This window comes from Mustela putorius, unplaced genomic scaffold (genome assembly GCF_011764305.1).
Source record: "Mustela putorius furo isolate JIRA1106 unplaced genomic scaffold, ASM1176430v1.1 tig00003850_pilon_pilon_pilon, whole genome shotgun sequence".
Lineage (NCBI taxonomy): Eukaryota > Metazoa > Chordata > Mammalia > Carnivora > Mustelidae > Mustela > Mustela putorius.
The window spans coordinates 8,181,212-8,199,897 of NW_025422002.1; the positions used below are offsets into that span (position 1 = coordinate 8,181,212).

At 38.6% G+C, this 18,686-nt stretch overlaps 1 protein-coding gene across 2 annotated transcripts in view; it reads left to right on the forward strand.

Annotated features, from left to right (window-relative positions):
- GRM7 (glutamate metabotropic receptor 7) overlaps positions 1-18,686 on the forward strand; it is a 911,662-nt gene that overhangs the window by 733,190 nt on the left and 159,786 nt on the right. For both annotated transcript variants that reach the window (XM_004738422.3, XM_045063251.1), the window contains exon 8: positions 4,028-4,963. In XM_004738422.3, the coding sequence (XP_004738479.1) occupies positions 4,028-4,963 (936 nt within the window). The remainder of the gene's footprint in view (positions 1-4,027; positions 4,964-18,686) is intronic.

The following is an 18,686-nucleotide window of genomic DNA, read 5'->3' on the forward strand; positions in this document are numbered from 1 at the left end:
AACTCTCTACTAGAGCCAGACCCCAATCTTTGCTAGTCACATGTGCTAGAGAACTTTAGCTGACAGGTGTTTTTCCTTGTTTCTCTCTGAGCCAGAAGCAATGGAGTCACAGCTTGTGGTCAGAGTCTAGGGTTGTACCACTTTTTTTAGGAGCATCCCCCAGAGACAAGCAAGACACATGTGTCTGATCATATGTGCTTTGAAAATCCGTTTTCCTTCTGGGGCTATCTACTCTCCCTGTTGGAATTTGAATTATTGGCTAATTGCCTACAGTCAGAAGGTCTTCACATACCAGATGCTGAAGTAAGAAAAAGTGTATTTGTTACAATGTTTCATTGCAAGTAGTAGACTATCGGGGAAATATTGGTCATCAACTATCTATCCATATAATACGTGTGCCACACATGGTGTTAATTGATAGTTCTGTCAATAAGGGTCTCTTCTCTTGCTAACAGCTAGGATTTCAACATCTCTTTCCCATGAGCCAGCTATTGAGCAGATCCAGTATCCAATACCCATACACACTGGCATCCAGAAGAAAATGCATTCTTACAGAGAATTTAGAACTGTATCTTTTAAAGAAAATAGTAGTTAACATCCTAGCCCTTTTTTTCTAATCTTTCAGCATCTTAACTTTTGCTTTCCAAGTATGCCTAACTGAAACATGGTTTTGTTGCAGCATTCAAAATGAAATTGAAATTTGCATTCCTACTACCCTCTGGCAAAGTAAATTGACATTATACTTCAGTTGTCATAGTCCTAAATGATTATTCTCCCTTCAATAAGTACCTATGGGCATTTGCAGCTGACTCTTTCTTCTTACAAAACAAGCCACTGAGGTTGTGTGATTGGGTATAAATACACACAAATCAAATGTATCACTTTAAAAAAAATTCTCACTTACTAGAACTTTTAAAGGTTAGTTGGTGACTTCATTGAACACAGTATATTTTCAATAATGATTTTTGTTGGCAAAGCAAGTAAATTAGACTTTTGTTCATTTGGTGAAAAAGGCAACTTTATTGCTGTAATGTATACAATTAAACTCAGTTGAGATGTACTTTAAATGAAAATTGAAAACAAATTAAGTAATCAGTCAACGAAATGTTTGTAGTTACAGCTCTTGTATATATTTGTATAAGTTAAGGGGGAAACGAATGCAATTCAGCATTGCTGGGCATTTTATTTTATTCCAAGTGGGGAAAAATAGTGAGCTAGCAACATTTAAAATTGGCTATAAAATATTACAGATAATGATAATTTGTTTTTATATTTGTATAAGCCCTACTTCTATTCCCATAGATCAAGTGTAATCATATGGTGTATTACTATCTACTAGTGTTAGAATCAGGCAATCTCAAGTTTAGCTAATGAAATTTATTTATAGAGGGTTTTTTTAGTTTTGTTTTTATTTTGTTTTGTTTTGTTTGTTTTTGCTTAATCTTTCTTATTAAACACGAGTAAGACCTTTTAATTTAACATTTGGGAACATTTGTATTAATGTTAGCAGTTTTTTAGATTCCAACTTACTGCAACTTGACATTTGTAAAGTTAATGCATATCTCTTTCTCTCTTATTACAAATTATTTCCTTAATTTTATGACTTTGGGATGGTTGCCAGTGACTTACTGCCTCAAAAATGATGGAGAAAGAGATGATTATGTTTAATATTTAGTAAGATTTATTAGTGCTGACTTGGGCTTTGCATTCAGGCAAATGAGTTCACACGAGTCATCTGAAGATTCTTGGGTCTCTGCTTACAGTTTAAATTCAGCCATAGATGGTTATGGTATTTTATGATATTTTATGAAATATTTTATATTTCATGAAATATTTTATGAAATTTATCCATGAGCTGTTTTTTTCATAGTTACCTGCATTTGATTTAGATTGTGAATATAGTTCTCATTCAAGTTTTGATGGAAGTATCATATCCTGCTATATATTACATCCTGTTTTAATATGACACTAAACTCCTAAGAACAATGAATTCATTTTTCCCCCTTATCTCTTAAAATTATGCATTTTTTAAAAGCCTCAGGTTTTCCAGTATTGTCCTAACCTATTTTTTGGCCCAACTGTATTAAAAAGTTATGGGAATATCAGTTAAATTTGGTCGTTGGAATTTATTCTGTAAATTAATTTGCTCACTCAGCACAGCTTTTGCAACTAGTAGATACTCAACATATTTATTTAGTACATACGTTTTTCAGGACTGTTGGTTGTGATTAACAGAAAAGCCACTTAACATGTTTCAGCATAGCAGAATTTACTGGCTTGCATAGGGATGAGGTCTAGGGAATCATGGCATGGCTACATCAAGTAACTCAAACAGTCTAATCAGTAATTTTTCTATTCTCTTTCTCTTTTTCAGTAATCCTTCCCTTTGCATTGACTTCTTTCTCTTATAAACTCCTTCCTTCTTAAAACCATGAGTACAGGTATCATTACATCCTAGAAACTGCCAGTCCAACAAAAAAATACATATTTTTTTATTTATCTTAGCAAAAGTAAAATTAAATTCCTTTCCATTCTATAATGATCCTGTCCCTGACTTATATTCCATGGCTAGGAGGTTGGAACATATTTGCTTTTGACAAAGTGTGGTCCCTAGAGAACCGCCAGCAACATCACCTAAGATTTTGTTACAAATATATACTCTCAGTCCCCCTCCCATACCCAAACAATCAAAAGATCCTGCTGTGGAGGCCAGCCCACTGGGTGATAAAGTGTCCTCCTAGTGATCTTGAGGAATGCTTGAGCTTGAAAACCAGTGCAGTACACTAAATTGGTGAAGACTGGGTCATGGGAGCAAACTTCCCACTCCCTCCTACCCCCCGCAACAGGGCTTCCCTGTAAGTTGCATCTTACAAAACAAGCACATAGAAAATAGATCTGAGGAACTGATGTCAGGGAGGAGGAAGATTAGACGCTGTGCTGGCAAATGAGAGACCTCTGGTACAATGAAACTTCAACCCAGTAGTACTTTTTCTTTGTTTCTAATGGTATTATTTCTCAGAACACTGTTGACTATGAAATCCCCTCCAGAAGACCACTATTGTGATTAAGTAAATCCACATTCATCCTCCTCTAGGATATAGTTTTTAGTTTTAAATTTCATCTCCAAATAGGTACATGACCAATATTGAAGGATTTCCAGGGGATGCCTGGGTGGCTCAGTCAGTGAAGCATCTGCCTTCAGCTCAGGTCATGATCCCAGGGTCCTGGGATCAAGTCCCAGATCAGGCTCGCTGATCAGCCTGGAGCCTGCTTCTCCTTCTCCCCCTACCTGCTGTTCCCCCTGCTTGTGCACTGTCTTTCAGTTTCTCTCCCTCTTTACCTCTGTCAAAGAAATAAATAAAATCGTTAAAAAAAATTTCTAGACCAAAGTTGTTGTTTTTTTTTTTTTAATCAAATGCTTCCTAATCACTTAGATATAGTCAACTACCATTACAGCCTTCAGTAATGAACCTTGTTGATCCTGTGTAAACTGAATTTTCCTTGAAAATTCTCTTTGACAATGGCAGTGATGTCTACAGAATTTTAGGGAATGTGGTCAACATTGCAATATCATTCAAAATAATTTTAAAACATTTTTTTAAAGCAGCTAATAATGGACATGTGTGTAACTTTTTGCATTACTGAAGATTTTTATTGTGATTTATCACAAGACTCCTCTGGGCATTTGTTGAAGAGCCCAAGGTCTTTTTACTTATTTTTATTTTTAGCATATTCTTATTTGGCAGGTCTAGGGTAGGAACAGGGGATTTGTACTTTTAATAGTTTCCACAGGGAATTCTTAGAATCAGGCAGGTTTGGCACACTCCATAGTGGTGAGAAGTAAGGATCCCGGGGTGGAATAGTTGGGGTCAAATCTTAGTTGTAGTTCATACTGACTGTGGGGGCGGGGGGAGTAGTCCCTTAATGTTGTCAAGTCTCAAATGCTTCTGCTATCACTTATATTCCATTCTTTTCCTTTTCTCTGAACTAATCCGCCAGTTACACCTTCTCATTTCTTATGCTGCAGATAGAGGACATGCAGTGGGGTAAAGGAGTCCGGGAGATCCCCCCCTCAGTGTGCACACTGCCATGCAAGCCTGGGCAAAGAAAGAAGACACAGAAGGGAACTCCATGCTGCTGGACCTGTGAGCCTTGCGACGGCTACCAGTACCAGTTTGATGAGATGACATGCCAACATTGCCCCTACGACCAGAGGCCCAATGAAAACCGAACTGGCTGCCAGGATATCCCCATCATCAAACTAGAATGGCATTCCCCCTGGGCTGTAATCCCTGTCTTCCTAGCAATGTTGGGAATCATCGCCACCATCTTTGTCATGGCCACTTTCATCCGCTACAATGACACGCCCATTGTCCGGGCATCTGGGCGGGAACTGAGCTACGTTTTGTTGACTGGCATCTTTCTTTGCTACATTATCACTTTCCTGATGATAGCCAAACCCGATGTGGCAGTGTGTTCTTTCCGGAGAGTTTTCTTGGGCTTGGGTATGTGCATCAGTTATGCAGCCCTCTTGACAAAAACCAATCGGATTTATCGCATATTTGAGCAGGGCAAGAAATCAGTTACAGCTCCCAGACTCATAAGCCCGACATCACAGCTGGCCATCACTTCCAGTTTAATATCAGTTCAGCTTCTAGGTGTTTTCATTTGGTTTGGTGTTGACCCACCCAACATCATCATAGACTATGATGAACATAAGACAATGAACCCTGAGCAGGCCAGGGGAGTTCTCAAATGTGACATTACAGATCTCCAAATCATTTGCTCCTTGGGATATAGCATTCTTCTCATGGTCACATGTACTGTGTATGCCATCAAGACTCGGGGTGTCCCAGAGAATTTTAATGAAGCCAAACCCATTGGATTCACTATGTACACGACATGTATAGTGTGGCTTGCCTTCATTCCCATTTTTTTTGGCACTGCACAGTCAGCGGAAAAGGTAAGTGAAAATGCACATCACCCTGTTCATTTCAGAATATGTTTGTTTTTGTAAATACTGGAACCAAATTGATTATATAGAACGAGAACTTTTATATCCTGAATTACTAAGCATCAATTCTATAGAAATCTAAAAACTGCAGGGAATTGTGCCATGTTTATTTCACTGGAAACCAACCAAAGGTAAATTTTTTATGTTAATTGATGATAGAACTACTCATCATAGCGAGAGATTATCCAGTATAAAATTGTGTGATCTGTCCAAATTAAACCTTCCAATGCATTTGTTACACCCCTCTGTTTAGGATAAAAGAAAAAGGCCACAGTCCTTCATTAGGATAGGGATGGTGATTACTAGCTCCCTCTCTCTCTTAGTGACCATCTAGGCTGTCACTGTGGATTGGATCTAGTGTGTGAGCAACACCATGTATGAGTTGTCCATTTGAATATTTTCCATTTGCATATCACATATATATGTATGTGTATAATAGATGAATATAGGGAAGTTTTGGTTATCATTCCACCCTCAGCTCCCTAAAACTAGATATACATTAATCGCATCAAATGATTCAGAGAGTTACCAGAGATTCAACTTTCTAGCAATGGGAGGGACAGTATGTAGCAGAGCAAGTGTCGTCAAGTGATGGAAGTTCAGAATTAGTGAGCCTTAATGTGTTGTCCCAGATATAGTTAGTATACATATTCTCCACATAGAGTTATGCATTTGTATGAATCTGTAAGTTAGGCAGCCCTAATGTGTTGAATCCTAAAGCTATGAATGCATGTCTAGCTGTGGATTTGACAGGCATGCAAATTAGGCAAAACTAAAGCGTTGATTCTAGATGAGATTCATACACATCTGACTTTTATACTCACCTGGATATGGTTTTGTAGATATGCAAATTAGGCAGTTTTAATTTGTTGGTCTTAATAAGATGCATTGTCCTTCATTCAGTGAAGTCAGCTTTGGCAGGGCAGTACAACTGAAACCAGAACCAAGACCTAGAGCCCTAACTGGTGTGCTGTATCAGAGAGAGTACACTTATGGCTTGGTTAGAAGTTAGAACACAGGGAGTCTAGCCTGATTCCATGTTACTTTGGAGAAGTCCATAAAACATTCAAGGACTTAGTGCCCTGCATGAAGAAAGCAAGGACTGAAGTAGGTATCTCTACAAATTCACTAATCTGTGCCTCTAGGAATTAGTCGAATCTGAATTTTTCTTTGTTACTTAGATTCTCATAGAATCCTATAATTAATGACATTTGGTGTTCCACCAGAGGAGATATATTTCACCTAAACTGTTTGATTCAGAAGATATCAGTTTGGACTGTGTGGGTTTGGGGGTCTTGTTTGTTTCTTTTTTTCTTTTTTTGTTTAAATGCATATGTTATAAAACCACAAAGAATTCTGCAACCAAAGACAGTGAGTGGTTCCAGATATGGTTTTAGTCATAAAGTGTCTAAGAGGAAGTTCTAAAATATATGTTCAACGAGCATAGTATGTTTCCAACAGTATGTTTCAAATTCATAATGCATGTTTACTGTCTGTGAAACCAACTTGAATTGCATTTTATTACTTCCATCTATCCCTGGGCCAAGGGAATAGTAAAATATGAGTTAGGGTAGTGAAATGCAATAGAGAGAAAAGAAAAAGAATTTCCCAAATGTATGCTGGTAAGTTGATAACCATTGAACTTTTTATGGGAAATGATGTGTATCATCGAAGCCTATGAAGATAATAATTTTTTTTTATTAAAACAAACACAATTGCTTATGTAACAGGCTACAAACATTAAATCCTTTTCTTATAAATTTATTCTTGGGGAATGCAAAAGACAGGAACATCTGCAGCTGTCTTAAAGATGGGCCTTGGTGTAATGTTATTTGACACCACAAGGGTCTACCATTTCATTTGTCATTTCTAGTCATGACTATGAATCTTTTCAGTAAGGTTAAGTGTATAATTGACTTGCTTAAAAACCTGAAAATGATACCAGGTTTCAGGAATTGAATTCAGTGATTCCACTTGTTCTACAAGGCCTTGAGCTGTTAGAACTGAACCGCAAGAAAAATTAAGCTGTCTTTAAGTAGTGTGCTTGATATCCTAGATTGAGAAGAAATGTATTTTTTCTTCATATATTCTCAGTAGGTTATGATGTTTTATGTGGTTGATTGGCACAATTAAAGGTACTAAATTGCCAAATGGGAACAGTAAATTTTATATGGAAATTCACACATCTTAAAGATAGGCATATGGCTACAGAAGCATGAGTGTTAAGTTAAAAATAGTTTTTGTACATGAAACCATGGAATTTAAATTATGGAAAGTGGCAAATTGCCAAATGCAACAGAGATAACAGAAAAAGGCATCATTGCTAAGCTAGCAATATTCAGAATCACAGCCCTTACATTTTTGTTTAGATCAAGCAATTTGAGTGTTTTAAGTGGAAAAATTCCATTGTAAGAGGAAAAAAAAAAAGATTAGGCAGTGAGTTCAGTAATAACTATTTACTGTCTTAGGAAATTGAGTTCCATTCTGATTATGCTAGGGATATCTTTGTGAAAGTTCTTACCACTTGAGTTTGTTAGCACAGCATAAAGGATGAGAAATGTTTGTTTTGTTGTGAAACATCAACCCTCAGTATATTTTTGCTTTTGTGAAGGATGCAGGAGATTACAGTTATCTTGTTTTATTGTTGCTAATCCTGTGATTTTTAGAATGGGGATCATGCAACATGGTCAGGGATGGAAGAGGTAAACTTTAGCCATAAGAGAACAATCCTTGATTTTAGGAATTCTATTTAGATGACTGAAATGATTCAAGGAAACACTGCAAATAGTTGAGTAATAGCAAGGTTGGAGTTAGCTGGTCTAGTGAAGTGTGGTAATGTCCCATGGCTATATACCAGTAAGAGCTGTTAGAGGACTAGATTACTTTCCAAGAACACAAAGGCTTGGTTTGTGGCTTATCTATCTTTTTTGCATGCAACCTGGAAAAGAGCATGCTTCAGGTAGGAAGGACATAAGCTACCTTTCCAAGATCTGAGAAACCCTGAAGATACTATGATTATCCAGTTTTTTTAGCCAGTTGTTGTCAGAACTTCCTAGGTAAACCAGTGTATCATTATTTTTTTTTTTTACACATGGATGAGGAGACAAGCTCTACATCACTTAGCTCTGCAAAGACAAAGTAAAGACAAAGTAGACCTTGATATAACATGAGAGGAGTTGGAGGGTCCCAGTGGTCTTCCCATCTGTATGTATGTTTGTTTAGGTAGGAGGTTGATGAGAACAGGAGAAAGTAAAGGATTGAGGCATTTTCTGCTCAGAGGAAAATATGAAAAAAGAGTAGTTGCATACAGGAAGGAGTGTGTGTCTTCTATAATGCCACCCACAGGCCATTCTTCTGCACACAGCTGAATAGAACAGCATGGATTACAACACTTAAATAATCAAATTCTTTGTTTTTTACTGCATTATTTCACTAGATGACAGACATAAGGTTACTATTAGCAATCTCTGAACCAGCTCAGGGTTCTTAACCCGATGGTTCTCAAACTTGTGTCTCTGATAATCACCATTGGAACTTGTTTTTAGAAATATTCTGTATCTGCTCCTCCTGACTGGTTCAATAGGGCAATAGGATGGCCATAGAATGCTGGATTTTGTAACAAGCATGCTGGAAGTTTATCAGTGCAAACCAAGCATGCTTCTTAAAACTACCTGAGCGTTTTCTTCCTAATCTACAAAATGTGTCATTTAAATATTTCCTGATCTCTAGTTTTAGAGCCTTTAGGAACATATTAACTCTCATCTCAAGCAACTAGGAAATCCAGACATCAAGGAACCAGGAGGTAAGAAAGACATTATTCACAAAGACAAAGCCTAGGCTCAGAAGGTCTGAATGAAGTGTTAACTCCAAGGTTGTAGCCAGAGACCTTACAAGGCAGGACCAAGGCATTGGCCCTGCAACCAGAGGTAGCAAGAAGACAGGAAGAATATGTCCCGGGAGTATTTCTAGAGGGGTTTGGACTATAAACCAATATTTTGATCATCCACATGTAGCAGATAGCTCCCCAGAATTTGAACAAAAAGCAGACCAACCTAGGACTGATATTAGGGATCAGAAATATTTGTCAATTAAGTAAACATTTCCTAATCCATGCCCTACGCAGACACTGATAATCAATTACAGTGAGCTTCCCTTGAACCAAGGTGCAGTTTTAAAAAAATCCTTATCAACACAGTCTTTAGGAGGCCACTACCAATAAGTCAGAACTAGAAGAAATCTGAAATCCATGTGTCATTTCTGATTAATACTGGGCACTGACAAATGACCTTTGATATCTCTTCCCATTCAGCTTTGCTGTCCTTATGCAAAAGCCATTGGGTGGCTTTCATTAAAATTAATCTGGTTAAGTATAAACAATAGGGAAATAGGAGTGTGCTTAAATTAGTCTTTATTTTGTCTCTGATTACGCATCTCTTCTAAATTTTCACAATGCCAGGCGCCTGGGTGGCTCAGTGGGTTAAGCCTCTGCCTTCGGCTCAGGTCATGATCCCAGGGCCTGGGATCGAGTCCCGCATGGGGCTCTCTGCTCATCAGGGAGCCTGCTTCTCCTCATCTCTCTCTCTGTCTGTCTCTCTGCCTATTTGTGATCTCTCTGTCAAATAAATAAATAAAATCTTTTAAAAAAATAAATAAATAAATGAATGAATTTTCACAATGCCATACAGAAAGGGGCAGTCCTAGCTCTCTTTGGGAATAGTATTTTCTTTATTTCTTTTTTTTTTTTTTTTAAGTTTTACTGTGTTATATTAATCCCTATTCAATACATCATTATTTTTTTTTTATTTTTTATTTTTTATAAACATATATTTTTATCCCCAGGGGTACAGGTCTGTGAATCACCAGGTTTACACACTTCACAGCACTCACCAAAGCACATACCCTCCCCAATGTCCATAATCCGACCCCCTTCTCCCAAACCCCCTCCCCCCAGGAACCCTCAGTTTGTTTTGTGAGATTAAGAGTCACTTATGGTTTGTCTCCCTCCCAATCCCATCTTGTTTCATTTATTCTTCTCGTACCCACTTAAGCCCCCATGTTGCATCACCACTTCCTCATATCAGGGAGATCATATGATAGTTGTCTTTCTCTGCTTGACTTATTTCGCTAAGCATGATACGCTCTAGTTCCATCCATGTTGTGGCAAATGGCAAGATTTCATTTCTTTTGATGGCTGCATAGTATTCCATTGTGTATATATACCACATCTTCTTGATCCATTCATCTGTTGATGGACATCTAGGTTCTTTCCATAGTTTGGCTGTTGTGGACATTGCTGCTATAAGCATTCGGGTGCACGTGCCCCTTTGGATCACTAGTTTTTAATGCGGTGTTCCAAGATTTATTGTTATGGGAGTAATATTTTCAAACCAACTTTGAAAACTGTGAGGCATCCTGTAGTTGTCACACAAGGAATGCAGGACGGGCACCCAAAAACAGGAACTCCACTCCTGCTTCATGGAAAAATGACAAGTGGACTGAAGTTAGCAGGCAGAGGAAGCACTATGATAGCCCAGTGAGAAATTACATCCACTGTCAAAAAGTATGGGACGGCAATCTCACCACATGGCACGGAGACTGAAGACAGATGACGCTTAATGCAGCTTTGACTCTTGCAAATATGGGGGTATAAGAATAAAACTTAATAGAACCGCATTTTATGGGAAAACTTTAAAACGGGGTGAACCCCAACATTTCATTCCCAAATTGAACTATTGGCAAGAATCTCATCTTTTCAAAGTGACGGACCAAGTTAATTTTAAATACTAGAACTAGTAAACTGAAATACCTGCTTTCCTTTCTCAGGCTGATATTTTCCCTCATGCTTATGTTGAATTATGCAGGGTCTTCCCTCAGATGCAATCCACCCCTCCTCCCCCCAGCCACCCTTTGATTTTGGAGGCCTGGGCTCTGTAAAAGAGTTAATGGTGTAGTGAAGAGCAGCGAATCCAAATTTCGGAGAACTCTCTTTGGATTTATCCCTTTAAGCCAAGACAAGTTTATAAAGGTGGGAAGAACGTCAACACAGGGTATTTTGGAATGTGAATTCCAGGGACAGTACTTGAGCAAAGGTGAAGCAGCTGGAGTTAAGAAAACAAAGTCAAGTAGCTCTTGTAATAGATGGACAAAAGATGGTGCTGGTTTGAAGAAGGCCTGCGGGACTAGAAAAGATAAAGCAGGTTTGAAAGCTGCTTTGAACATTTTGAACATTAAAAGAATATGAGAACATAATATGCCTTATCTTTCTTTTTGTGTTATATGCTGCTTTGTTCCTGAAATGGAGATACGCTTAGAGATACTTTTTTCTTTTTTTGAATTTTGCAAGTAGCAATTGCCCACTATTTAATTTGCCCACTAAAGGCAAGAGAAAGGACTCTCTCTCATTCGCCGTTTATAGTTGTTGCCAACAGTTTGATGACTCTCTTCTAGATACATAGATATACACATATTCATACACAAATACAAATGTCTTTTAAAACAAAAATTCTTACCTTCACCTTGCATCTAAACATAATTGAGAAAAGTGTCCCAGTGCATAGCTCAGGCTGAGGTCATTTGTATACTCATGCTGTGATGGGCAAGCATACTGGTGGCTGAGGTCTTGCTTCTGTTGTTCAGTTTTGTCCGTTCAAATCCATAACAGAAGCATATGGAACCATCTCCTTTCCGCTTCCTGCTGCGACCTTGATGATAACTGAGCTCCTCTCCAGACAGAACTTTGAAACCAGCTGTTTGCATGTCTGGTATTAGTCAATGGCTTGGGATAATGCTCTCCTGTACTCCCCTCATGATGTATCAGCTAATTTCTAGTGCCATCACTAGGATAACTGGAGTCTTCACCATCTTAGTCCCTTTCTTTAGCCAGAAGAGCTAGTTCAGCAGCTAAAATTCAAGAGCCTTTGTAAAACTGAACTGAGTGAGAATAAGGAAATAGCTTACTCTATTAAAAGAAAAGGCCCTGAACAGAGGTTTGAACAGAGAGGTGCTCAGGAAAGAGAAATTGCTGCTAAAACGAAATACTCAGCAAGTCTTGAACCAGTCCTCTGTGGGGTGTCCCCTGAGAGTCCAAAGTGTCTTTCACTTTGAGATCTCAGCCTCCAAAGGATACAGTTCCAAGGACCCAGGCCTCCTTTATAAATAGTACCAGGACGTCAGACAAATCTGTTCTTTGGCATTTCTCTGAGCATCAAAGGCCACCTGTTATTTTCAGAAACAACTCTTCTCAAAGCATGGGAAATCATAATGGAACAGTCTGCTGGTGAGCATCAGGGGCCGCCATATCCAGGTTTGGGATCCTGAGTTACCCATAGCCCAGACCATAATACTGCTCTACTTAGTATTTTTTGCAGGTCCCAGGTACCCTGTGGTCCTAGAGGGCAATTCCTCCATACCCTGTCATGCTGTGGTGCTCTGAACCTAATCACTGTACATGGTGCGAATGTGTCACTTAACCTTTTAGGCCCTAGGTTCCTCCATCTGCCCAATGTGTATAATCATTCCTACTTCTAGGTGTGTGTAGGAGAAAATAAGATCTTTAAATTGCTTAGTACAGTTTTGTACTAAGCAAAGTACTGGTAAGGGTGCTGGTAAGGGTGTGGAACAACTGGAACTCTCACATAATGCTAGTGGGAATGTGCAAGTTAGTCAACCACTTTGGAAAACAGTTGGGACGATTCTTAAAATGTTAAGCATGCACCTTCTGTACTACTCTAGCCGTTCCTCCCGTCTCTCTACCCATGAGAAATGAACCCACATACATTTGCACATATTTTTTTTTTTTTTGTAGATTTACTTTTAATAGTCAGAAACTGGAAACAGCCCAATGCCCATCAATAGCTGAATAGATAAGTTGTGGTCTAGCCATAGAATGGAATACTGCAGTAAAAAGCAATGGATTATTGATATGTCCAACAGCTTGGTTAAATCCTACATAATTAGGCTCACTGAAGAAATACAGACAAAAAGAATATTAGCTGTATAATTCTACTTAGAGCAAAATAGTTTTAACTTTGAAATTAATCTCCAGTGAGAGAAAGCAGATCATTTGTTTGCTGGGGATGGGTGGGGGACTGAAGAATTACAAAGGAGCACAAGGAAATTTGGAGGGTGATGTATGTGTTCACTCTCTTGATTGTAGCGGTGGGTTCACAGACACATGCATATGTTAAAGCTAATCAAATTTCTTGCTTCAAATGTGTTCAGTTTATCATACATCAGTTGCATTAAAAACTGCTTTGCCAGAAACCCTCTTCCTTCTCTCCTCCTCTTCTAGTTTCTTGAAACTTAATCTTTATAGGCATAAGAGCCTGTAAACTCTTATGCCTATAAACCTATGTGCCAGTACTGAAACTATAAACTATATCAGTGATGAAACTAGAATTGTATAAATGAGTTACAATATAAGAGCTCTTCAAATACTCTATAGCCCATGGTAAATGCTCAGTAAAGGAAAAGTGTATCCTGCCACCCCAGGGTCCCCTTAGCAAAGACTGTTTTGTAGGTTAAGGCAAGAGAGTCTGCAGGAGGTAAAATAGTCCTGTATTTGAGGAAGCTGAAAGTAGAGGAGTTAGTATGGATTAGAGGAATGTTAGAAATGAACTCTGAAGAGGCAGGGAGAGGTGAATTCTTGAAGGACCCTGTATGCTTGATTTTGTTTTTTAGTCAAGAAGGGGGAAATGTTCTGCAGTGAATTTTAGAGCAGCGATGTGTGGAACATTGTTGGATTTATGGTTTCAAAAGATTCCTCTTTGCTTATGAGTTATGGTTTGCATGATAGTTGTGATATTGTGATTTATAATAAGAAGGATATGTTTACTCTTTGTTCCACTTCTGGCACAGAACCCCTAGGACCCCTGGAATTTATGAAGAGATGAAAACAATAAAAGTATCTTTTGCTATGTTAATGAGGTGACTTTTGGACCCTACTGAAGGATAGGGACTGGTTACCAAGAGAGCCAACCATGTTATTAGAAAGTTGGAACTTTCAGTCCCACTGCCTGACCTGCAGGTTGAATGGATTGCCACTGACAAGTGACTTAATCAATAATGCCTATAATGAAGGCTTCATAAAATACCAAGAGGACAGGGTTTGGAGAGTCTCCAGGTTGATGAATGCTTTGAGATTTAGGGAAAATGCCGTGCTTCAAGAGCAGGAAATCTCTGTATCCTTTCCCCATACCTAGGCATTATGCAGCTCTCCCGTCAGGCTGTTTCTGAGTTATATCCTTTTATAAAAAAACAAACAAAGAGCACCTGGGTGACTCAGTTGGTTAAATGTATGACTCTTGGTTTCAGCCCAGGTAATGTTCTCGGGTCCTGGGATCAAGCCCCATGTTAGGTTCAATGGTCAGCAAAGAGTTGGGCTGAAGATTCTCTCTCTCCGCCCCTCCCTGCACTCTGAGTGCCTGTGTGCCCTCTCTCTCTGTCTCTCTCAAATAGATAAATGGATCTTTAAAACAAACAAGCAAACCAAACAACAAAATAAACAACAAAAACCAAATAACAAAAAGAAACCAAACAACAAAAAGAAAACAAAACCAAACAACAAAAAGAAAACGAGCCAAAAACCCAGTAATGTAGTAAGTAAACAGTAAGTTTACTTAGTGCAGAACATTTTATAATTTATATGTGAAATGCTAACCTGGAGAGATAGACAGTGGTTATCAGTGATGATTTAAGTGGATTTTTCCTATATTTAGACTTTTGGTTCCATGATAGTATATAATTCAAAGAATGAGGAAGATTAAGACAAATCTCTTGAAGAAAAACATTGGATTAGAGCTGGTATCCAGCTGTCCCTACCTTTACTTCTCTTTCGGTAAAGGAGCCAAAAACCTCCCATACCAGGGAGTGTTACCTGGGATCTGAGAATTAGAATTCTGTTCCATTCGCTACTCCATAGGATGCTTGGCGGGGAGGAGACTGGGGAACACTGCCTCCACTCTATACTCTCTGTCCCCATGTAGAGAAGAACCTACAGGAGAAGACTACAACACAGTACTTGTTGATTTATATTATGAGCGTTGGTAAGAATGGCTTTGAAGAGTATATAGATTTAGAAATATTTCCTGTCCATGGTCTCCCTGGTTTTGGGTTTCCAGACTGTGTTACTGCCACTCTGGTTTCTTCCAAGGATAATAACAGGCTCTGGCTTATGAATTATAAGCATTTCCCAATGAATAAAGCTGTCCTCAACTGACTGGCACTTGGATCTTAGAATCATGGTGCCTGCCATCTGCTGTGGAGTTGTAAAATCTCAGATGGCCAAGTTTGTTCACCTGTGCCTTTTGTAGCTTTCTAGTCCAGCATAGTACCACATTTGGCTCCTAGGTCTGGCTGAATTTGGCCATAAAGCTGTTGGGAAGTCAGTGCATCAGGAATTGAGCAACATCCAAAAAAATAAAAACAACAACAAAAAATAAATAAATAAAAGAAAAAAAGAAAGAAATTAGACCTCAAAAGGACTCATGTGGAATTTCTCAACTCTCAACTCTGAACAAAACCACACTTCCCTATTCAGGTCTCATGTACATGGAGTTTTGGGGGAAGAGAAGAGTATACAAACTATCAACAGAGAAATTACAGGGAAAGTCTGAGTGTACGTTATAGCAAGGAATGTAAAGGACAAGTCAACACCACTAAATTAACAATTCCTTGAGATTCTCAAATATCCCTAACCACTTGAAGGAGGAACCTCAGTCAGGCACAATGGGTTACCAGTAAAAATGGGCAACTGAATGCCTGAAACAGGAAGTCCCGTTTTCTTTCTTATACTGCAGTCTTTTCAATTTCACTTTAAACGTTGATGTGATATGCTTTGCTGATTTATCACTTTTAGGAAGCTAAAATTGTTTCCAATGAGGCTTGATTTATATATAAGAATTCAATTGTTCACACCTGAGAGATTCTGGCCAACAACCCCAAAACCCCAGATCAGCTTGCAATGATTGGGTTTTCACATCCAAGACTAGGTATTTAAGCTGGCTGAATTTTCCAATTTGATCAAGTCCATTGTGTTTCTCTGGTAACCTTCCCAGTGCCCTGTCAAAGTGACTAGGTTGGGATACCATGGCCAAATTGCATTGTTGATGAGACAAGGGCCACTATCTGGTGCTGCACCTAAAGCCAGCTGAACTGAGTGCTTAGTTTTAACCCAGAAATAAAATAATTATGTCTTTGTTTAATGTTCCAGATCTTGAGGTGTAGAAGTATTTTGTGCATTTTCATTTTTTTAAAAAAATTTAACTGAGAGACCAAGAACCACATAGATAATTCCAATTTGCATAGTGAAATTCAATCTAATTCCTCATTGCTTTTTCCCAGAATTCTTGCTGGGTGGACAGGAGTAGGGTTAAGTGTTTTATCAGACTTTGGCACCTGTGTGTTAATTTCAAAATTGGGGCATTACCCAGTTAGAGTGTAGTGGGGAACGGGCTCAGCATCTTCAGATTTTCCACTGTTGAAAATATGGGACAAAAGCTAAAAAACAATAGACAGAGGCAAACAGCTGACAGGAAATGAACTGGCTACTGTAAGAATGCTTATGGCAGAGGAGACTCACCATCTGATGCTAGGGTTTGAGCTGTGTGGATGACTGGTAAGTGAGCTCGTTAAATTTTAGGTCCTAATAAAGAGCTTTGGGAAATGAAAGGGCCTATTGTTTCATTTTGTCATAGAAATCCAGTTTCCCACTACAGCTGTTAGGAAAGGAAAATGTGAGGGAATGATTCCTGAACAGTGATGCCAGCAATCAGTCTGCCTGACACAAAAGTGCTGGTGTCTCTAACGGGTCCTCAGGTGCCTCAAATTGAAAATTGTCTCTCTAACGTGTCTGTGTACTTCCACTCAGCTTTATGTTCCAACTGATTGCTTGGCTTATAATCAACGATCAATTTTTTGATCCAGTGCTTCCCATTGCATGGGTCTAAAAACAACGCGTTAGTAGATGCACCGAAACAGCAAATGTTCCCTGTAATAACACTATTTTTTTTTCCTTCCAGTGCCTACCACCCCTGAGCCAGATATTCTCAGAAAGAGAGTTTACAAATAGTTTGTCTTTGAGAATGGCCCTTGTTACTTAACATTGATATTTCAGGATCTGTAACAAGTCAAGCCTTGACACCCCAACAATTGGGAATCCTATCCCTCTCTTTTCTTAAAAAGAATTCCCCAGTGGCTTCCCATAGATATTAGTAGCAGTAGTAGTAGTGTGAATATTAGTATTGCCTCTTTGTCACCATGCAAATTATAGCATTTAAACTCTTCCTTAGAGTCTGTGGGATCTGGAACAAGGGTCACAAACTGGCTGGTGGGCTAAATCTAACCAGCTGCTTGTTTTCATAAATAAAGTTTTATTGGAACACAGCCATGATCATTCATTTACATACTGCCAGTGGCTGCTTTCATGCTACAATGACAGAGTTGAGCTGTTGTGGCAGAGATCATATGGCTTGCAAAGCAGAAAATACTTATAATCTGGTCTTTTACCAAAAAAGTTTGCTGCCCCTGCCTAAGTGGATCTTTCTGACCCCCATTTCCTGTGCTTCTCATGCTTGCTGATTTCTCTTCATCTTGCTGTTATTAACCCTTGCCCCTGAACATACTGTGACCATTTTCTTCCTAGCACCTTTATACAGGATGTGCCATCTGTCGAGAATGCTGTCTTCCAAAACTATTATTTCTCATCATTCAGATTTCAGCTTCCAGACTTATCTCAAAGGGGTCCTTTAACTCTTCCATCCCAGCTAAAGTTCTCTCTAGCCCATTATATCCTGTTTCTTCCTGTTTTTCAATAAGTAGTATCAGTAGTTGTTGTTCACATAATTTTGCCTCTGTCTCCTCATAAATATAAGTACCTTGAGTGCAAGCACTTGGTTTGTCTGGCTCTACTCTGGATCTCTATGGTCCCAAATGGTAACTCAGGGACTGGAATTTGTAAATGCTCAGTGAATTTCAGTGGGTGAGATAAATGAATGAATCTATTTTGGAGTAAAAAGCCATTAAAAAGTTGCTTTATTGAAAGAAATGAGAAAGATTGGCCAGAGCAGTATGTTCTTGAAGACTGCACAAACAAGGCAAATTTCAAAGACAATCAGGCACTCTTAGATAGAGCCCTTCTAAATTGGAGGAACTGATTGTGGAAGTTATTTTTTTAATTAATTACCAAATCATTTATAAAAATATCCAATCTCAAACCATTTTTTAGTCTTCAGAATACTCAAGATGGAAAAATCTATTAATATATATGGTGGTATAAACATTCGGGTGCACGTACCCCTTTGGATCACTACGTTTGTATCTTTAGGGTAAATACCCAATAGTGCAGAATCAATGAAACAAGATGGGATTGGGAGGGAGACAAACCATAAGTGACTTTTAATCTCACAAAACAAACTGAGGGTTGCTGGGGGGAGGGGGTTTGGGAGAAGGGGGTGGGATTATGGACATTGGGGAGGGTATGTGCTTTGGTGAGTGCTGTGAAGTGTGTAAACCTGGTGATTCACAGACCTGTACCCCTGGGGATAAAAAATATATGTTTATAAAAAATAAAAAATTAAATATATATATATATATATATATGGTGGTGACTGAAAATTCAGATGAATGAAAATGGATATTCTTATTAATTACAAATGGATGATAACATCTGTTTTTT